Below are 23544 nucleotides of genomic sequence, written 5' to 3' on the forward strand. Positions count from 1 at the left end.
ACGAATATACTATAATACTAGCTCAGCTTGTAGATCTGCTATTTTTGTATTGTATTTCATTTATTGTGTGAAACTTTGTGCAAATCTTTGAATATGTCCAAAACTGCAAAAGTAGCAGATCTACAAGCTCAAAACGTGTCGTTTCACTCTGTGTTTTTAACTTGCAGATCTGATAATAGGCCTACTTTTAATACCTAGTGTGATCAAGTAGGGCCACAAATGTACCACAAAAGCACAACGTTTGAATATGTGTCAGGGCTCGAAATAGCGACCATTTTGGTCGCAAATGCGCCTGAATTTTAATCTGTGCGATCTCAAAATATAACTGGGCGCACCAGTGCTACTGCATATAATTACTGTAGTGCGACCAAAACGATCGCGACCGAAAGTGTCGCGGGCCGGTTCCGTCCCGCGAGATGATTTAAACTTGTAGAGCATAAAGATCTGAGCATGTCAAAAAAAAAGTAAGTTCCTAGTCCATTCCTGTCCAGAGTTATGATTGTTTAAAGAAATATCTCCTTGGCTTCTTCTACTTCCTCTAACCTCCCGTCAGTCCGTGGACTGATTGGGTGATCAACATCAGCTGGACCTGAGGTCCTCAGCTGTGAGAGACAACAAAAGGGCTCAATTGAATGGAATGTGTGGAGTCATGATGACGTTATGAAAAAACTTCTCATAAATATATACAGTATATATACATATATATATATATATATATATATATATATATATATATATATATATATATTTTTTTTTTACTTCAATCAAAAAGCAGGCCTACATAAAACAAAGGGTTTTGTAGCCATTTACACATTCAGAAATTATAGCAGAGACAGTATTTAGAATTTAATTATATTTTCAACTGGTTTATTGCCACAAAAATAGCATCTCATACCAACTGGCTTGTAGGCCAGTGGTTCCCAAAGTGGGGTCCGGGGATCCCTAGGGGTCCTCGGTTAAATATGATAGTTAGGAACCAAATGGACCCTTATGGGTCTGAAACTCTGAGAGTGTATACTACATACTATGGGTAAACCAATTTCACTGTACATTTGTACACTCAGTTAAATTAACTTTGATTTTATGGGTCCCAGAGATAGAAATGGGGAACGGTAGCCTAATTCAGGTCAAACTGGGGGTCCTTGAAATGTAAATAACTGAAAATCACTGCTAGAGCCGTAAAAATCTTCTCATATGGGGGTCCCTGGCATATATTTTCAAATGGGGGTCCGTGGGCTAATGAGTGTCAATTTGAGGGTGCTTGACATGAAAAATGTTGGGAACCACTGTTGTAGGCTACAAGTGTAATAATAATGAATGTAAAAAATCGATTACATATTGGTGCTCGTAAAATTTTGGTGGGTGCTCCTAATTTTTTTCTGGTGCTCCTTCATTCTGAATTTGGGAGCACCAGTGCTACCAAGTAAAAAAGTTAATTTCGAGCCCTGTGTGTATATATATTATATATATAATATTATTTTTCCCAAAGCAAACGTTTTTGAACTAAAATCTTTGCTTCTGGTGTCCCTCCCAACAAAATATGTTGAGAGCGGCATCTGCAGCCGAACGCATCATAGTTTTGGGGGGCTCCTTGACCTGAGCACCGCTGAATAGCGACATTCTGAAAACGTTATGTGGATTCAGAAGACATCAGAATCGTGCCTCGGGGTTCTATGGGTTAACTCTGCACTCTGAAATGAAATATGCATGCTGCTGTGGATGAGGACCAAAACAATGGGACAGTGAATAATGACGGCATCCATTTGGGATACAGATGCAGCGTCCTCCACAAAATGGATCCCCGTGTTCTTCTCATTTGTTTCAAACTGAGCGGGTGAGCAGCGGCGGCACATATTTTCAAGAAACAAAAGTGCATCGAAGAATAATTGCTGCCGTTTGTCCATTACAGTATATAATGTGTATATACATGTATACTGTGATACATTTAACCCGTTTTCTGTATGGGAACCCCTTTTGGTATTTTAACTATTGAAAAATAGCGGCTCTACGAGCTCGTATAGCGCGCCACCGAGTGGCACGCTATACGAGCTTGTAGGTCTGCTATTTTTGAAAAATCGTAAAAACGCGGCACACATCTTTGAATATATATTCTTTCAGGAGACTTTATTATTATTATTTTTTTCTCGACATCAGGCCTAAATGGCTTAAGGTACTGTACCTTATATCAAATGCACCTTTCAACTTTTATTTTTAAAGCGCGGTTAAAACCAACGACTGTGGTTTACCAAAGTGCTGCACAGACTGTTCTAGAGTGTGGTCTTTTCCTGGTTTTTACTGCATTGCGGTAATGTGATTTTCGGAACTTTAACTAAACGGTTAAAGGTTACGGTTTTATTCAACGGTTCAGTTTACCGTAGTTTAGTTTATTTCGATCATCTTCACAGGTATCCATAACATCACATATACAGTAACGGCAATATAATCAAACTGTGACATAGTTGAAGGTGATTGAAATGGAATCGACTGAAGCTAAAAGCTTACTGGAAAAATAAAACGGCTACAATGAATGTAAATCAACGGTAAACAAACCAGATTTAAGTATACGTAGAACACTTCGCTACAACTGAATAATCAACCGTTTAATTTGAGAAGATAAGCTTTGGTTTCAGCCCTAATATGTGCCATTGTGCACAAAAGAGCGAGTGCAAAAAAGCGGTTCTATATATATACACACAAATGCACAGAATCGTGAATCACGTTGTCGTGGGTGAAATAAACATTGTTGAGCTGAGCATTCTGTACCACTTAAACCCTCTTGTATACTTGACAAAACAGACCTGCGCCTTTGGTACAATTTGTGGCGAACATTTCCACCAGAATAGGGATGCTGGGGGGCTTCAAGTGCTTAACGATATAGTGACATTCTACGTTGGAGCCAAATTACACTTTCTGTTAATTGTGTTTCGTTTCATTTAAATGAATGTCGTGTCCCTGGTGATAACGACGATGACGTCATCCTAATCAAAGTGGTCCTAGTATCGTTAACCCATTCTGGGCGGGAACCCCTTTTGGTGTTCGCATTATGTTACGCTTTAGCTATTGAAAAATAGCAGATCTACAAGCTCATAGCGCACCACCGAGTGGCGCGCTATGAGCTTGTAGGTCTGCTATTTTTGAAAAATCAAAGAACGGCTGACGTAGAAACATAGCTTTTTCAAAAAAACTGTCAGGATGTAGAAGACTTTTTTTTAAAATCTGATCTCGGGGCCTAAATGGGTTTAATCACAACTATTCTTTTTGCCAGAATAATCGCGTAACTTTCGACATGGGTCCCAAACCCCGGTGTTGTCGGCGGGGGGGTCGGCGCTTCCTCCTCCTCAGTTCTTGTGAGCGACGAGGTAGAACGAGGCCTTGTAATCGCACTTGAGGTTGAGCTCTCCGCTGAGCGCCGGCTGCAGAACGAAGCGCTGCACGCGCGCGCCCAGCTCCGCCAGCGTGAGCTCCACGAAGTCCTGGCTCAGCGTCACCGTGGCGAACTTCTGCTCGCCCACCGTGTAGAAGGTCTCGTCCAGGTCCCCGATCAGCACCAGGACCCCGCCGGGCCTCAGCAGGCCCACCATGGCGCCCAGGGAGCGCCGGTAGGAGGCCCGGTCGCGGCAGGCGGCCTCCAGGCACAGGGAGGACACCACGCAGTCGGCCGGCTCCACGGCGGCCGGGTGGAACGGGTTCTCGCTCTCCGCCAGGCTGATGTCGCACCTCAGCACCCGCGTGATCCTCTGGCGGAGGGTCTGCTTCACGGCCGCCGGGGTTCTGGTGGCGGAGGAGGAGGAGAGAGACGAGAGATGTGAGTTCATAATGTACAGTATATATAGCCCGCACTGTTCAACAGGGGGTCCTCAGAGGGACTTAAAGGCTCATTCATAGTCTGGATTTACGGTGGTGGGGTGACCGCCGAACTACAACATGACGTCACGAGCCACGGTGAAGAGAAAACCACCGCTACCGCTCCAGCCCTTCTCTCTGTTTTTACTCACCACCGCTCAACGTTATTTCAGCTCCGGTGGTCAGCTCACCGCCGAAAATCCAGACTATGAATGACCCGTGCATGTTCACCAACCTTAATGCATGTTCACCAACCTTAATGCATGTTCGCTAACCTTAATGCATGTTCACTAACCTTAATGCATGTTCGCTAACCTTAATGCATGTTCACCAACCTTAATACATGTTCACCAACCTTAATGCATGTTCACCAACCTTAATGCATGTTCGCCAACCTTAATGCATGTTCGCCAACCTTAATGCATGTTCGCCAACCTTAATGCATGTTCGAACTAACAGGAGGTGGAACCATCCTTATTCTGGTGGAAACATTGACCAAAAATAGAAGATCTACAAGCTCACAATGTGTTCCCATTGTGATCTTGACCTTTTGGGGAAATTCTTCAAATGTCCCCATGATGGTAAAGGTTAAATAGTACTACAAATGCAGACAAAAATGTAGGAATGAGAAAAGTGACATTTTTAGAAGCTACTGAACTTAATTCTGCCCTTTTGGTGTTTAAAAGCATTCTGTTATACTTAAGCTATTGAATGATAGCAGATCTACAAGCTCATAGCGTGTGCCGTGCTACGAGCTTGTAGGTCTACTCAAAGCTTTGTTTCCATGAAATATTGAGAACCACTGATATAGAAACATGAGGTTTTTCAGAAAATTGTCGTGATTTAGAATAAGACATTTTTTTTTTAATTCGACGTCGGGCCTAAATGGCCTTAAAATCAACACTCGAGATGTGACAGTTGCAGCTGTGGGTGGAATGGGGACGATAACACTTGACTGTATACGTATACTGTACCTCTTGCCCTCCTCCAGCTCGCAGACGTACTGGATGTGTTCGTCCCAGTCGAAGCATCCTCCCTCGGCTCTCAGCCACTTCTGGATCTCCGTCCGGTTGCCCTCCACGTAGTCCGACACCACCATCTCATCGTAGTACTCACACGCACTGATGAGGGTGTGGATGGTAGGGCCTGTCCCCACCTCGACCAGCCTCTGGCCTCTGTACTGCCCTTAGATATACAGTATAGAGACAATACACTGATGAGGGTGTGGATGGTAGGGCCTGTCTGTCCCCACCTCGACCAGCCTCTGGCCTCTGTACTGCCCTTAGATATACAGCATAGAGACAATACACTGATGAGGGTGTGGATGGTAGGGCCTGTCTGTCCCCACCTCGACCCGCCTCTGGCCCCTGTACTGACAAACGGACCTGGGGTGACAGCTAGGGCCTTCGCAGCGGCCGCGCCCCTCTCATTGTGGAACTCGCTCCCAGCCCACATCAGAGCTGGGAGCCCCACCTTTGAAATGTTCAAAAGAACACTTAAATTAAAACCCACCTTTTCAGACTTGCTTTTTCCTACACATAATTCCACTTTGTCTGCCTATAGTTTCTAGTTTTTAACCTTCTAATAAAACTGTATTTATTATGTTCTGTAAAGCGATTTTGGGTATACCTTGAAAAGCGCTATATAAATTGCATGTAATATTATTATTTATTACAATACAACTTGCAGCTGGATTACGTGCAGTAATGTCACCCTCTCCCCGCACGGCATCCCTCCCCCGGACACGGGCCACGCTCAACTTCACCCCCCCAAAAAAAATCGACATCTTACAAACGGGAATAACTGTCGTTTGTGTTGCCTCACGTCACCAAAGACAGTTTGTAGGTGCCGGCTATACCTGACGAGAAGGTGTGACTCAACTGACTGAGCACAAACAGCACAAAGCGACTGTTGTCCTTCTGTCCTGGAGACTCCGAGAACTGGTAGCAGTATCCCAGGTAGGTCTTGGGGTCGAACTTGGTGTGGTAAAGCTCTCCACTGAGTCTGTCCGCCATATTTGATCTGAAAAAAAAAAAAGAAACAAAACGACACAAGCAGAGGAACATACATCACACATGATGCTGACAATGAGACATCTGTAAAGTACTTCATTATGAAGTGTTACATAATCTAATACATAGTCTGGGTGCATTAGTCTGGCATAATTTGTGTGAGTTCAGCTGAAGTATTCCTTTGGTAAAGCGGTGGGCCCGGGAGAAGACAGTTTCACACGACACGTTCACAAAGTTTATGCTGGAAGAATGACGCGACAAGTAGATATGAGACATAGAAATGTGACGAGATAAGAATAAGGATGACCTCACATGGCGACATTACTGTAACAGATGCATCTCGACTATCACCAATGAACACGCTTGTCAGGACAAGCCGTATCGAGTACATGGACTCATTCGATGTCCATGGACAGATCATGTCAGTCATGCTTTTGATGTTGAGTTTGTGTGCATGCATGCTTTTCTTTGTCGTTTCATTTTGAGTTGCAGTGGTTTGGAATTGGACGCCAGTCTACGGTGGCAGTGGCAGCAGTTCAGCATGACGCTCCAACTGAACAGGTGAGTGAACGGGTGCAGGGCATGAGTTAAGAGTGGTTTTCTCCATATTTTTTATTTTTTTTACTGTATGTCCTACTTTGTCATTCTATTATGTCACCCTAAAGTAGCAAAAATAGCCAATCTACAAGCTCAAGACACCTCGCTATTGTGACCGGCTTTTGCTCATTTTGAATTTAAATCCGGATTTTTTTTTAAAACTTTTTCATGTCATTTCAAATGCATTTACCGGTAGTTGAATTTATGTTAACTCCGTGAACTTAAATACAAATACTTTGGACATTACAAAGACAGTACCATTTTAATGCTATTAAACTACTAATATAAGACTGAAGTAAAGCGGGTCACGTCTGCATGTTTGGAATTGTAACAGCTGAAATCAATAACATATCAGTATTCTGATGTTGATCTGCTGTAGGTGAAGCTGGGGCCCGCATGTGGCCCCCGGGCCACCAGTTGCCCATGTATTCCTAAAGCCATGGTTTTCAACCAGTGGTCCCTGAGGGGGGTGCCAGGTGGTCCCCAGCTAAATGATGGAGAGTTGGTAACCAAATGGACCCTTAGAGCTTTAACTCTTGAGAGTGTCAAATCAAAGCCGTATAATGCTCTCAAGAGTTGCGTTATTGCTAAACATTAGTCTCCACAATTATAGAATGTAGAAGAATTTGTATCGACGTTTCCCCTGTTGTCTCTCCTAATGGTATACCAACATCAATACAGCATGGAATTGTATAGACGACATTTTATCCAACGACAAAATATCCAACGTTTTTGGTATGAGAGGCTAAATCTCATCGGATCCAAATGGCCATTAAATAATGGGGCTTGATATTGATGAAGGCTTTAAAACCCAAAGGGATCATAATGTCCTCCACTGAAAGGAAGTCTCGCTGGATAGGTTTTGTTGCCGTTGGCAACTATAATTGCTGCAGGAAAGGTCCACCTCTAATTACGTTGATTGAACGGCTCTGGTGGAGATGGAATGGGGGAGGTGGTTATATAATAGACCACAAGGAGGGTTTTCAGGACATGGTTAATTCTGTCAGTATAGGCCAGCCAGCACCATTATATAGTGCTGGATCAAACCGGAATGCACCACTGGCTCCAGGGCCGTCAGCTCCACCACGAGTCCACAAACTTGATGATAGCCGCCGCTGGCCTAGGATCTTATACTTGATCCTGTGTGTATAGTTTGTGCAAACTGGAACTCCAGTGTTCCGTCAACCCCTCTCTGAGCTGTGACGGTCTCTAGTAGAACATATTAAATGCCGGCGAGGTGTGGAGGAGTCAGTATAAGTCAGTATAGTGTGTGCGGGTGCGGCATGTATGGATGAGTGGAACAGGATAATTCAAGCTTTCTGTATACAGCTGCAATGGACCTCTCTGTTGGGATGTATGCTATGGGCTCAGTGGCAAAAAAAAAAACTTTCTGAAATTCTGGAAATTTCAGAAAGTAGTTTTTTTCACAAAGTTTTTTCTGAATTTCAGAAAGTTGTGTTTTTGCCACTCAGTATGGCGTTCCCTTCCCACGTAACGTCCGGGTACAATGAACTGTGTGTGTGTGTGTGTGTGTGTGTGTGTGTGTGTGTGTGTGTGTGTGTGTGTGTGTGTGTTCTACTCAGACACTATGGTACACAAACGAGCAGGCACATGTACAGAATGCATGCATGCACAGATGCAGCTTTTGGTATCCTAATTAAGTACCTTATTATTCATCATAGTATATTATAGTATTGACGAATTAATTATTATTATATAGTACATTATTCATACATTAATGTAAGACCTTGCAAAAACTGTCACATGAATGACAATACACAAATTTAAGGCCGGGATCTTCAACTTTTCTCAGTCCAAGGACCCCTTAGCTGAGAGAGAGAGATGAAGCAGGGACCCCTCATAGACTTGTTTGACAGCATGTTCATTCATTTCCCCCTCTATTCCAAACCTATTTGCCAAAAATAGCAGATCTACAAGCTAAAGTTCTCCCCAGAATAGGGTTGATTGATTATGAAAGGGTAACTCTAAACTGAATTCCTTTGGGGTTCTTAACCTGACCCCCAGTTTGGTCCAGGGGGGGGACTCACAGGGGGGGGCGTGCAAATGTTTCCACCCTCGAAAGTGGGGTCAACAATAGTAAAAAAGGTTAAGAACCTCTGAACATTACATGGTTTTCCTGGGGGTCTTTTTTTTTCATGGTTTACACAAAGACAGACATACAATATAATAGCTCATGCACACTTTGCGTCAAAAACTATGCCTTATAGTTACATAAATTGCCCAATCCTGCCCCCCTGTGTCTGAAATTGCATATGACATCTTGAGGTTCAAAGATGCACCTTTTAGATTTGGAACGAATGTGCAGTATGTATGCTGCTTTGTCTTGTACCATGCACAGCATTCATTTAACTAATGTCCGCAGTTAAAATCATATATAATTTAAATTTACCGCAGCTATTGGAAGAGATGTTTTTGCCCCCGCCCGTCTGTTGGCAGGATATCACAAGTTGAAAGGATTTGTTTCCCCAACTGCAGTACGGTATAAATTATTTTTGAAGGGTCTCCAGATTATTAGCTGTACATTTCTAAAGTTACAATTGAATGACTTTTAAGAGCTTTTTAATACCAAATTGGTCAAATATTACGTAAAGAAAAGAGGCAAACATTGTGAAAATCTATACAAGCTCACAATGCCTCGCAGTGCGAGCTTATTGTTGTAGTTCAAATCTGATTATTTTGGGGGGGTCACTATAGCCTGGAAACGAGATGAATCTTCCAGAGTGGGGGTCTCGGACTGTAAGGTTCGCGAACCCTGTAGACATCTAGTATGAGAGTGGTGACACTAGCGTTGACTCCCATTGTAACAATGGGATGCGAAAGTGCTCATTCTATCTCAATGGGATAGTTCCAATGTTTGGAACTATATAGCCAATAGAGTTGCACCCCGCTTTGCGGCGAGATCAAAGCGTGTCGCCACTCTCTTCTTCTATGGCTCTGGGTGCTCTGGGAGTTGGTCCAGCCAATTAGACAGCAGGGCCAATTGGTGGGAAATGTACTATTTTTTCCCTTTTCTTTTAGTCAAAATATCAATATGGCAATGTACTGTTTAAATACTCTGCACAAGTCCGGAATTGTAATTGGATGTACCAATATTTGTATCAAAATGTACTTAAGATAAAAGTACCAAAAGTAGATTTGATTGATTGAAGTATTTATTAACAGTTTGCAGAATTACAGTACATTTCAAGCACAACTCAATACAAGAATGTAGAAAGTACTCATTATGCAGAATGTTTTAACTAATTGAAAATAGCTACTATACTTTTAGGCCATATTTTCAATTGGCCTCAATTATAGGACTGGAGTGGTTAATGTATGTTTTGTAATAATAATAATAAAAATCTAAAAGTAACTACATAATTGTAGTGGAGTAGAAGTAAAATTATTGAAAATTGGAAATACTCCAGTAAAGTAAATGATAGCTCAAAATGTTACTTAACGTAAGTATACATACTACTTGCAATTGAGTAAATGTACTTGCACTTTAAGTCCTATTTTATAGCCTACTTAGTGGTGCTGCACGTTGTTGTGAGCTTGTAGATTTGTTCTTTTTGCTAATTTTTTCGACATGAATATTATAGGGATTAGTTGAAATTAATGAATGCAATCTGAATCTGCACATTTCCCATACTAAGCTATATATATATTGCACCAGCATGGAGTAAGAGATTGACTCAAGATCTATCACCCAAAAAAAGATCTGAATAGAGTTTGCCAGGGATCTCTTATAGTTCATGCACCTGAGTGGCAAAAAAAAAAAAAAAGAAAGAAAGAAAATGGAATTGATAAATGAACTTACCCCAGTATAAACTGTGTTTATCTCCCTCGGGATAAATGGTCTGAATCTGTTCAAAAAGACCTACAGCTGCAGTATGAAGTGATAGCAGCAGTAGTGTGGAAAGCCCTTCTCTCAGCACTCTGTTCCTCTGCCAGGCCCATTAGGCAGCCAGCAGTGAGGTCCAGGGACAAGTCAGTGCACTCCTTCCTTGAGTCATGAGGGAGGGTATTTTAAGGACCACAGACTGACATGATACTCTGTTCGTATACTGTACACCAAACGGCTTTGGCAACGTCCCGTACCGTACTACGACGGACTTTTAATTTCAAGTTGACCGCCGTAACTCTAGAGAGCCGTAACAAAACACCGTTTGTTACATTCTTGGATTTACACACCCGGTCGCACTCGGACCCCTTTTCCACCGCTTGGGAACCGGTTCAGTTCAAGAACCAGTTTTTAGTGCATGAGCCAGCTAGAGCTCCGAATTTTGAACGTTAATTATGAATTGATTGGGCAAAACCATACCTATATTACATTGTCAATATAAGTAAATGAATATATGGTAAACCCTTCCACAGTGGTAGCTTTTTCGTATTTTTGATTTATTTTTGTATATTTTAACTCATAGTTATACATACTGTATAGGTCCATTTGGCTATGTTTGCACACTCCTGATATGTCAATGCCGAAGACTTCACTGTGCAGTTTGTATTTGACAATAATAGGACAGAGTCTTACAATGACATAGTATGCCCATATATGGAGTGTAGTGATGTCAGAACAGGCCAGCTCCATATATGGACCATGGGCCGGGGCCCTGCATGTCCAGAGCCCTGGGGCAGAGGCCTTTTGTGGCGTTTCTGGACAACCGTGGGTCCGACGACCGACTCGACACCGGGCACCGTGTAAAATGACACCTTGAATTCAAGCTGAAGCAGAAGATATTTCAGGGGTAATGCTGAGAGCTGTAATCATATTAGTGTGTGTGTGTGTGTGTGTGTGTGTGTGTGTGTGTGTGTGTGTGTGTGTGTGTGTGTGTGTGTGTGTGGTAATATGTGTGTGTGCCGAAAACAGAACAGTATTTGGCAAGTTGTTTTTGTCATGCCAGCTATTCTTAGGCCACTCATGGTCAGTTTATGCACATGGCCCAGGCTTCCGAATATCAGTATGGCAAATCTACAGCGATACCCCAAGTTTGTTATACTTCCAAGTAATGGTTGATACTTATCTTGGAATGCCTGGTCCATGTCCAGAATCAGGACCTCCTTGTGACTGGTGTCAACAAAGACAACATCAGGTGTATTCGGGATGTTAGCAAAGTACGGAGCCCCTAAGGGGACATATCTAGGTAGATTATTTAAGAGCTGGTGGTATATGTTTTCTGGTATGGAAAAACATTTTAGGCTGTGAATATTCTTTTTAGGAGATGAAAATGTTTTTAAAGAGGGAGGATATTTTTTTGCAGTTGGTGGCAGAAAATATATCAAGGCTGTGATATTTTTTTTTAGGAGATGAAAATGTTTTTAAAGAGGGAGGATATTTTTTTGGAGGGGATGACATTTTTTTTTTTTTTTTAAGTTTTTCTTTTCAAAGTTTGAAAAAAAAAGAACTTTGAAAAAAAAAAAAAAAATTCATCCCCTCCAAAAAAAAATTCCATCCTCTCCAAAAACTTTTCCATCCCCTCGAAAAAAAACATCACCTGCTTCTTGTTACTATATATAGAACTTGTTACTATATATAGACTTTGAAGTAAACAGAAGCACATGGGCAAGTAACTCTGTCATTCCTCTACCGTTTTGGACGGGGTTGGGCTCATTTGAATCGTGTCGCCCCCCTGGGGGCATCTTTGGGGGTCTCAAGGTTCGGGGACCCCCAGGGACCCCCAGGGACCCCCAAATGGTAACTCTGTCATTCCTCTACCGTTTTTGACGGGGGTGGGCTCATTTGAATCGTGTCGCTCCCCTGGGGGTGTCTTTGGGGGTCTCAAGGTTCGGGGACCCCCAGGGACCCCCAAATGGTAACTCTGTCATTTCTGTACCGTTTTGGACGGGGGTGGGCTCATTTGAATCGTGTCGCCCCCCTGGGGGTGTCTTTGGGGGTCTCAAGGTTCGGGGACCCCCAGGGACCCCCAAATGGTAACTCTGTCATTTCTGTACCGTTTTGGACGGGGGTGGGCTCATTTGAATCGTGTCGCCCCCCTGGGGGTGTCTTTGGGGGTCTCAATGTTCGGGGACCCCCAGGGACCCCCAAATGGTAACTCTGTCATTTCTGTACCGTTTTGGACGGGTGTGGGCTCATTTGAATCGTGTCGCCCCCCTGGGGGTGTCTTTGGGGGTCTCAAGGTTCGGGGACCCCCAGGGACACCCAAATGGTAACTCTGTCATTTTCTACCGTTTTGGACGGGGGTGGGCTCATTTGAATCGTGTCGCCCCCCTGGGGGCGTCTTTGGGGGTCTCAAGGTTCGGGGACCCCCAGGGACCCCCAAATGGTAACTCTGTCATTCCTCTACCGTTTTGGACGGGGGTGGGCTCATTTGAATCGTGTCGCCCCCTTGGGGGCGTCTTTGGGGGTCTCAAGGTTCGGGGACATTTGAGTCATGACTAATGACTAAGACATTGTATTTTCAACTTTGAGTGCCCCCCCAGTGTCCCCCAAGTGCCCCCCGCAGTGCCTCCCTAGACAGTGTACCACCCAAGAGTCCCCCACTGGCCCCCAGTGCCTCCCCAGACAGTGCCCCCCAGTGCTCTCTTTACACCGGCGGACGACACATTTTAAGGACAGGCCTTCCGCACAAGGAGTTCCGGGGTAACACGTCACTTCCTTCCAGTCCAAGAGTACTGACGCTCACGTTCGCTACGCCCATGGTTAGCAGTTCACTAGCCCGGTAAACCACGCTTCCTGACTCGCACGGCACGGTAAATAATTGATTAATTTCCTACATTTTAAATCAATATCACGATGCTTCAGCTATTTAAAATGTAGGAAATTAATTAATTATTTACCGTGCCGTGCGCACTTGGGGGACACTGGGGGGCACTCAAAGTTGAAAATACAATGTCTTAGTCATTAGTCATGACTCGAATGTCCCCGAACCTTGAGACCACCAAAGACGCCCCCAAGGGGGCGACACGATTCAAATGAGCCCATCCCCGTCCAAAACGGTACAGAAATGACAGAGTTACCATTTGGGGGTCCCTGGGGGTCCCCGAATCTTGAGACCCCCAAAGACACCCCCAGGGGGGCGACACGATTCAAATGAGCCCACCCCCGTCCAAAACGGTACAGAAATGAGAGTTACCATTTGGGGGTCCCTGGGGGTCCCCGAACCTTGAGACCCCCAAAGACACCCCCAGGGGGGCGACACGATTCAAATGAGCCCACCCCCGTCCAAAACGGTACAGAAATGACAGAGTTACCATTTGGGGGTCCCTGGGGGTCCCCGAACCTTGAGACCCCCAAAGACACCCCCAGGGGGGCGACACGATTCAAATGAGCCCACCCCCGTCCAAAACGGTAGAGGAATGACAGAGTTACTTGGCCATGTGCTTCTGTTTACTTCAAAGTCTATATATAGTAACAAGTTCTATATATAGTAACAAGAAGAAGGTGATGTTTTTTTTCGAGGGGATGGAAAAGTTTTTGGAGGGGATGGAATTTTCTTTTGGAGGGGATGGAATTTTTTATGGAAAGTTTTTTTTTTCAAACTTTGAAAAGAAAAACTTAAAAAAAAAAAAAAAAATGTCATCCCCTCCAAAAAAATATCCTCCCTCTTTAAAAACATTTTCATCTCCTAAAAAAATAATTCACAGCCTCGATTTATTTTCTGCCACCCACTCCAAAAAAATTATCCCCTTTCAAAACATTTTCATCTCCTAAAAAATATATTCACAGCCTTGATTTATTTTCTGCCAACATCTAAAATGTTTTTCCATACCAGAAAACATATACCACCAGCTCTTAAATAATCTACCTAGAAATGTCCCCTTAGGGGCTCCGTAGCAAAGACATCGCATGCACAGCTAAACCAATCTGATAACACTCTTGAATGTTCATTGCTGCACTAGATGGCACATACTTTCGAACTGCATCAGACACTAGGTCAACAATCCGGTCGTGGCGAGCAATATACAAGTTTTTGTATGCACTACATCCATTTGTTATGTGTGCGATGATGGATTCTAGGTGTTGTTCAGAATCATGATGGTTTATACAGAGTGGAGTGTGGGTGTCGGGATACCAGACTGACAGATTGTACTTGGTTGGTAATACTTGCAATCTTGCTTTGATGGTGAATTTTAAAACATCCTCCCCAATAGCAGCATTTTTGTACATCGAATGTGAAACAGAGTGATCAGCTGAATCAACACAGGCCAACTCTCCCTGCAGTTGAACGCCAGTGTTCTTTGGCACACACACACACACACACACACACAGTTGACCAGGGGCCTATTTCACGAATCTTGGATTAACTAATCCAGGATATAGGCCAAAGCCAGGCTTTTTAAATCCTGATCTTTACAGCCTGGTTTATTCCGTTCCACTAAAGCCAAGCGAGGCTCAGAATTGGCGGATTTGGCGAGCCGGGATCAGCAAGCCTGGCTTAATAGACAGTCTGGCTTGTTGTCTCTAGACCCCTTCTGTGGATCAAAGATTTACTGATCCTTCTTCTTCATGGGGTATTAAGGCAGTTTGCATCCTTAATAGTTGCATTACAGCCCCCTTCTGTATATCTCATTGTCTTTACTAATCTATTCAAGACCAACTGATACAAGGATTTAAGCTTCTAAAATAAATACTGCTGCTGTAATTAAAGAGAGAACATACTCTCAATAGTGGATAGACTGAATGATTAACTACCCCAAAAATATAGTTTACATTTTACCACTACTAATAACTTAAAACAGAATTCTTAATATTGTAAGCATAATGATATTGTCGCATTGTGATATTTGGCCATAACTCCCTCCTCTGAGGGAGCTACCTTTGGGGAAGGGGGTTGTTTTCCAGACAGGGGCCAGACTGGTGAGGGTCATAGGTTCATGGGTTAGCATGCCAAAGTTTGTGCTATTGCCATTGAGAATGCATTGGGCGTTTAAGTTACATAACTCCGAAACTACAAAACATTTCAAAGTAAAAAGTTCCAGCATGTGTTTCCACAGTAAGCTGAATTTTACAAAGTGTGAATGGAGTTTCTAGGTGAAAGTGATTTTTTGAAGTGCCACTATGGCACTATCTGCCTATAAATGTCTCAAATTTGAAAGCACTATATTTCTAAAACTATGAAACATTTCAAAGATTCCTTTTCAGGCACACATGTCCACCGTAGGATGAACCTAAATAGGTTTGAATGGGGTTTCTAGGTGTAAGTATGTAGGACTAGTAGTGGGTGAAACGTTACAATATGTTGTAAAACAATGAGTAATGGTAATATTTAGTGGTTTTCACTTTTACAAAGAATAATAATATAATATAATAATTATTCTTAACCGTGCACTTGCACGACAGCAAACCTATTCATGGGGAACATTCACCAAAAGCAGCTGATCTACAAGCTCACAAGCTGTCATGATGTTGTGCAGCCTATATATTTTGGTTATTTGATTTTATATAGTGCTTAAATTAGTCCTTTAATGCAGACCGATACAAATAAGGCAACATAAACCCATAATAATTGAATACATCTGGAAAACATCATTGGTTTGTGATCAGTTTGACTGCTTAATGAACAGTAAAGACATCAGGATTAGGTTAAACCTGGCTGTTAGCCTGGTCCGGAGCAGGCTAAGTCCAAAGCATAAGTTCCCATGGTAACTTATGTAGCATCACTTTCATGAAACCGAATCAAGCCTCAACATATCCAGGTTAACTGGTTAAGTTAATCTGGCAAGATCAACCAGCTTTCATGAAACCGGTTAAGCACTGATCCAGGATATATTAAACCAGGATATGTGTTAAAGCCCGGCTTAATCTCTAATCCAAGTTTCGTGAAATAGGCCCCAGGAGGATCAGATGATCCCTGGCTGCCGTCGTTAATATTCATGTAACTCGGACAGGCTGATGGTCTCGATCACCAACCCAGATGACCTTCAGATTAAATGTCAGGGACCATTTAGGAAGGTGGGCTTCTCTCTCTCTCTCTCTCTCTGTGTGTGTGTGTGTGTGTGTGTGTGTGTGTGTGTGTGTGTGTGTGTGTGTGTGTGTGTGTGTGTGTGTGTGCGTGCGTGTGTGCGCTTGCACTTCTATTTTTATGAGAACCTGGTCTCAGATTCACATATCTCTATTCCTTCAGAAGAATCTTAAGAACTGTAGTGTCCTGGAGTCATATAGTGGCTAACTGGAAACTTCCCAGCATGCCTTGGGGCACAGCCATATTTGTATGTGTTGAGATGAGTTATATGACCAGTAAGTAAGGCTATATCCAACGTTGAAGCTGCCACTACTACCTACTGGCGAAAAGTGGAACTGCAACATCATTAATGTTCTGACGTTAAATCTTTATTTTGATATACTATTTAATTTTACTACCTTTTCCCTTCTAAACCCAATCTCTTCTCTCTCCAAGCTGGAAAGGAGTGCCCCCCCCCCGCGCCACGTTTCCAGCTTGTTAGATCTGCTACACTTTTGAACTTGAATCCTGTGAAAAGTAACAGTTTTGGATAAATGAGGTTTCCACCGACAGAGATGATGTCATCGTACAGTCCCCCCCCCCCCCCCGACCATAATCTCACATCATGACAATATACTGTACATGTCAACATGAACTATAAGATGCTTGGTGTTTATATACTGTATGTAGACGCCGAGCTGTCCACAGTCATTTCCTCCCATCCATCACATCTGCTGTACACGCTTGTCTTCCACTCAGTTGACAGCATGTGTTATGCAGTGCTGTCAACGTCTTATAGCCTTTCTGGAAGAAAAACATATTTCCTCCTGGAATTACATGTATTTGTACATTTTTTACCTTTGGAGGAAACCTGAGAAGAAAGTTGGAAAAAAATATACCATTCAAGTTCTCTCAACTTTTCAAATAAGCAAAAAGATAAAAAGTTAAGAAGGAAAGTAATCTTTTAAGAAGACATTTCCTTTTATTATTGTTGGGGATTTTTTTCCCCCTCTCTTTTTTTTGGCCTTCCATTTGAGATGTGTGTGTGTGTGTGTGTGTGGTGGGTGGGTGTGTGTGGGTGTGTGTGTGTGTGTGTGTGTGTGTGGGTGGGCAGGCAGGCAGGCAGAGCTACAACAAGACAAGGGGAAAGCAAGGCACCAATTAACCTTAAAACCAGGTTCCACTGTCTGTCTGCCGGAGCCCTTTGGTCCAGATGTGACTTCTGCTTCTGGGATGAAAAACGTTGTCATTATAGTGTCAGACGGTGAAGAGGTGTAGCGTTTCCCCCTCCGCTGTCCTGTGTTTCTGTCTTCACCTATACACTACACTACACTTCACCATGACCCTGACTTTCATGGCGATGATTTATTTGTCCGTTGAGGTGAGTTCTGTCTTTGCAGCGTACACACAGCTGTTATGATGGCCACAAACAACATCAAACAACGGCAAAAAAAAAACCCCACCTTACAAACATCCAAGGCAGCAGCAAGCAGATGTTCTTCTTAGAGATATTTGGAAGGAATTAATTTTGTTCTTTCTTCTTTTTGGCTATGTGGACAATATTGGACAACATGGGGCCCCCAGGAGTCTTAATCTGTCTATAGTCTGCATACACACATATACAATATGTAACCACTTCATCCATTCATAGGTTTGGCTATTCAAGAATAGCAGATCTACGAGCTCACATCGCGTCACTTCATGCCGCAAGCGTGCATATTTTAGCATGTTTTTTGGGGAAACATTTTGAAAATGGTGTTACTGAAACTTAAGTCCTCTGGGGGGGGAGGGGGGGGGGGTGCTGCTGCTGGCACAACACCTTTTCAGATGGGGGTCCATGGCCAAATATCAATTTGGGGGCCTTTGGCACAACATAGTTTGAGTAGGCCTTCTTCTTCTTTTTGTGTCTTTGAAGCATGTGGCTATAGATGACCGTTTCCCAATTCTTTACACAGTCTCTGCGAGATATTTTAAGCTGCAAGGGTTGGGTAGTAAAGGGCAGACAAGGCAGTTTGAGTATACTAATTGCACTACACAACTGACTACTGACAGTGCTATTCTCACATTTTCTGTTTGATTACATTAATTTAAAAAAAAGCATATTCATATTTTGAACCGTGTGTGTGGCCGTGCATGTGGACTGTCTCTTTGTTTACCATGCCCTGGGCTTGGTAACAAAGGGCAACGATATTGCAGGTACTGCAGGGCTGCAGGCACTTGCTGGTGATTGTGAATCATCCTATTTTTAAGTTGCGTCCACTGACAGGTGTAAGTTAACAGCTAATTGGACCGGTCAAAGGACCAGCTGAGCAGAGCACCAGTCCAGTTTGTCCAAATGGGATTCTGCTTCTAGCATTCTAGCATCTGGTTGTCTGCAGGCCACAGCTTTTATTACAGTCTATAAATGTATCTGCCTGTACAGTTTTACGCCAGATCATTTGAGGTTATTCCTGGAGTGCAGTGGCTGTTAAACCTCTTCACCACTAGAGGGCAGTAGAATTGTATAATAGTAACAGCATTAATCTACCCATCCATCCCGCCAAGTACCATAAGCATATGGTTTAATCAGTTCCCCATTTAACTGCATGGGACCCCCTGGAGGTGTCCAGGTCCCTATAAGTGGGGACCCCCTCTAGGTCCCCTGGAAGGCCCAGGGGCCTCTGAGTTAGGGGGGCCCCTGAGCTTCAGCCTCCACGTGACCGCGTTGATGTCACACGGAGGCTCAAGCTTATAGGTAGGGACAAATTAGCCATTGGGCCAGTGGGGCCGTGGCCCAGGGGCCCTTGGAAATTGGACCGTGAGGTACTAGGTTTGACGCCCTGAAAAGGGCTTCATTGGCTGTTGATTTTGTTAAATTTAGGTTAAAGTTAATAACAGTTATTACCTTTGAACCTTTTGCCAGTAATGGGCTTATGATGTCAATAAAATAACTCCAAATGTCCTAAACCAGTGGTTTTCAACTGATTGTGAATGAGGGACCGCCACCCTGACTTCGAACCTCCCTACACTGTCTTCCTGTGCGCTACAGGATCCAGTTTAAGATTTTAATGTTTGCTTTTAAGTCTGTAAATGGGTTGGCACCAGTCTATATTTCGGAACTTGTAACTCCCAAACTATCGACAAGGGCCCTTGAAGATGAGCAAGGCAAATATATAACAGGACCAACGCGTTTCGACCAGAAAGGTCTTCGTCAGGGTCTATCTGCCAGCTTGGCTGATTAGTCACCCTTAAATACAGCCAGGTGGTGGGTGTGATCCAATCATATCATTACATCATTATTATTTCATTGTCATATAAATTATTTAATTTTAGTTACACTGTGTTTATATATATATATATATCATGTTGATTATACATCAAAAGATGTTCAATAAATCCAAAAATAACAAAACACCCAAAGTGACCAGCACCAAGTGAAAAGAAAAAGACAATTAATGGGAAAAACAAAGGGAAACATATAAAGTAAATATTTACATTTAGATAGTAACCCATTAGACGTGCGATAACAACAACGACGGACCAATAAAATCGTTCTGCGCCCCCCCCCCAAAAAAAGGGGTCATGAGTCACGACCCAGTGATTAGGAAACAATACATTTCCAAGGTAAAAGCTTATCTCCCTGCCCTGCCGTGCGCCGTGACATGTTGACCCATGCTTTGGTCTCGTCAAAGCTAGACCAGTTGTTCCCAAACCTTTTCATGTCAAGGACCCCCAAATTCAGATGCAGATTCCTTTATTAGCCATTTGTGTATACACACACATAGGAATTTGTTTTGACATAACATGAGTGCATTCAATTATTTTTTCACAAATAGACAGACATAAGACAACACCGTGCAGGAAAATAAATATAAAGTGCAGGGTTATACAGTAGTTCATAGTGCATCAAATGTTGCCGGTGATTAAAGTGCCGGTGTCACTAGGAGGCAGGGGTGGAAGGGAAGCCAGAGTCATTGAGCAGCCTGGCAGCTGAGGGGAAAAAACGTTGTCTGTGCGGCGGGCTTTCGTAGCCTTCGGCAGCCGCAGTCTTCTCCCAGAGGGGAGCATGCATGAGGAGGCCGTGGCCAGGGTGGGAGGGGTCGGCCATAATTTTCCTTGCTCTCTTCATCGCCCTGGAGTCGTGCAGGGACTTGAGGGAGGGCAGAGGGCGGCCAATCACTTGACACTAGACCCCCCCCATTAGAAAATATATGCCGCAGGGACCCCCATGAGAGAAGATTTGCAGTGACTCTTAACCCGTTTAATTTCAAGTTTGACATGCATTAGTCTACAGACCGCCATTTAATGGCATTTTAGTTTCTATCTTTGGGACCCCTCAATTTTCATTGTAAAATCAATGTTAATTTAACTCTGAGAGTGTACAAATATATATGTTTCCATTTGTACACTCTCAGAGGTCCATTTGGTTCCAAACTATATCATTTTGCTGCAGGGGACCCGCCCCCTGGAACTCCCACAAGGGCCCCTGGGGGGTCCCCGGACCCCACTTTGGGAACCACTGGGCTAGACTATATACTGCAATGCCTTATACTCTGGCATGGACCAGTCAGTCATCATCATCATCATCATGGCTCTGGCCCTTGCAGTTATAGTCCAGAATGGCTGCTTGCGCTGCACGGTCGCCACATCCTCACTGGCACGCAGGACTGCATGGCCTCGTTCCATTGGCTATAGTTTAGGATCGATCTTAAATTGTGATAACTGCTTATATGAATCCCTACATGCCCCCTTCATCTGGCTGAACGTATTGAACGACCAGAACCCAGTTACAGCTTTATAAGGTCAGCTGACCTCTCTCTCATTATTACCTAATAATCGGTGGCCCGTCCCCCCGAGGCTCCGGAATGGCCTTCCCTTCACATTAGATCCGTCCATCAGGGGCTTTTAACCCATTCTGACCTGAGATCAGATTCATACGAGGTTTCCACTGGACACACACTGGTCTGATTAACCCATTCTGACCTGAGATCAGATTCTAAAAATGTCAGTGGTTCTTCGATTTTTCAAAAATAGCAGACCTACAAGCTCGTAGCGCGCCACTCGGTGGCGCGCTATGAGCTTGTAGATCTGCTATTTTTCAATAGCTAAAGCATAACATGATGCTAACACCAAAATGGGTTCCCGTTCAGAATGGGTTAAATCCTTGCTTTTTGACTTGGATTTAATCACAGCCGAGCTTAATTTTAATTGGATCACATCCTGTTGATTGTATTGTTTTGTTGGATTGTTTTTTTTTTGAGTGGTGCAACCACAACCAGAAATGTCCGTGCGTATCTATATGTATCTATCTATGTATCAGTGCTCATGAGCGCGAGTATGCGACTTATTAGTACCAGTAGGCGGCGCCAGAAACAGAGAGAGGCATAGTGCTGTACCTGCTGCCTGCTAATGAGAGAGAGAGAGGCGGAGATTGCACCACTCAGTTCACATGGGTGTGATTTTTTTTTACCTGTGCAGCACTTTGGTTGACTATATACGGTCGTCCCCTGCAAAATAATTTTAACCACTTCATCCATTTATATGTTGGCTCTTCAAGAGTATAGCAGATATACAAGCTCACAGCGCGCCGCTTCATGCCACACTGCGAGCTTGTGCCGCACTGTGAGCTTGTAGAACTTATATGCAAACCTCCTTGAGGTCACCAAGACCAAATAAACCGTAGTAGGGGGCGACAGAGCTTTTGCCTTTGCTGCCCCAACCCTGTGGAATGCACGAGTTCCTAAAACACTCAGAGATGCCTCAAAACCTTAAAAACCCACCTCTTCAATATTGCTTTCCCTAGCTAACTTTTTCCCCACTGTCTTAATGTATATATATATATATATATATATATATATATATATATATATATATATATATATATATAAAATATTCCATTATATTAGATTTTAGTTTTTAAAAATGTCAAGTGTCTTTAGAAATGTGCAGTTTGGGAACCACTGCCTTAGGCAACAAAGGGTTTTTGAAGATCACAGCACACACTATACAGCTGAGTTCTGGCAGATAAAATAAAGTGTACAAGTTCTTCTCTGACTGGCTGACTGGCTGGCCGGTTGGCTGGCTGGTTGGCTGACTGGTTGGCTGACTGGCTGACTGGCTGGTTGACTGGCTGACTGGTTGGCTGGCTGGCTGACTGACTGACTGGCTGACTGGCTGGCTGGTTGGCTGACTGACTGACTGGCTGACTGGCCACAACCACCCTAAAGACTAAACATTGTGTATATTCCTGCAACTATACCTGCAGCATCGAGTGATCTTGGTACATAGAAATTGAACTATTGAAGATTCTGACCTTCAAATGTACATCATTTTTGTTTTGATTGTATCTCTGTATTGTTGTATTGTTCTTTCTGCTTTGGCAATGTAAACGTATGTTTTCTCATGCCAATAAAGCCCATTGAATTGAATTGAATTGAATTGAATTGAATTGAATTGAATTGTTTTATTTCATTCTACTGCCAATTATTTTGTTATTCTTCTGTTGTCGCTGTAACATTCGTAGCACTGTACAAATTTCCCCTCTGAGACTGAATGAACAAAGTATACCTGCCTACCATCAGATGAAATTTGTGCGTTTCTATTTTTATCTGCGCTTGAATTAAAAAAGAAAAAAATTAAAAAGAAAAGGCGTCTTGTAAAAATAGAGCAAAAAGCTATTCTTGTCAGCTATTGGAAGCCGACGCAGAAGCATAGAATATGCTTTAATATGTCCCTAGTTTAAAAAGTAATCTGTTTTATTTTCCTATTTTCTCTTATTTTAGAACCATGGGCCACTATTTATCAACCGGGTGTACACCGCGTTGATAAATAAGGGCCACAGAATCTATGTTCCTGCAGTCCAACACTTTACAGCAGTGATACTCAACCTCAGGCCCGCGGGCCACATCAGGCCCGCGGGACCATTATGACTGGCCCACCAATGAAAATCTAAAAAAAAGAAGAAAAAAAAATCTGGAAAATGAAATAAAAATAAATAAATCTGAATGAAGTTATCTTTAATTACATTATTATAAGTAATACTATTAGAGTTGTACTATTACTCAAACGAAAATAAAAGCTTGGGGGGGGGAGGGGGGAGATGCAATGCAAATTAAAGACATACTGTGTATCCCTATTCCCTGACATAATTTTATAGCTAAACGGACAGAATTCTATTTTATTTGAATGATGAAACCCAGCTGCCATTA

The 23544-nt window shown here is 43.1% G+C and overlaps 2 protein-coding genes across 2 annotated transcripts in view; both read right to left on the bottom strand.

Moving 5' to 3' along the window:
• The window catches only part of LOC308327279 (uncharacterized protein), a 551554-nt gene that overhangs the window by 1262 nt on the left and 526748 nt on the right, over nt 1–23544 (bottom strand). The window lies entirely within an intron of this gene.
• LOC308327370 (nicotinamide N-methyltransferase) lies at nt 2333–10446 on the bottom strand. The gene is made up of 4 exons (XM_080780756.1): nt 10273–10446; nt 5702–5865; nt 4818–5028; nt 2333–3771 (listed from the first exon to the last, which is right to left on the bottom strand). The coding sequence occupies exons 2-4, from the start codon at nt 5856–5858 to the stop codon at nt 3339–3341; spliced, it is 801 nt and encodes a 266-aa protein (XP_080636882.1). The 5' UTR covers nt 5859–5865; nt 10273–10446; the 3' UTR covers nt 2333–3338.

The sequence above is a fragment of the Protomyctophum bolini genome (genome assembly GCF_963924005.1).
Source record: "Protomyctophum bolini genome assembly, chromosome: 13".
In the NCBI taxonomy this organism is placed as follows: Eukaryota; Metazoa; Chordata; class Actinopteri; order Myctophiformes; family Myctophidae; genus Protomyctophum; species Protomyctophum bolini.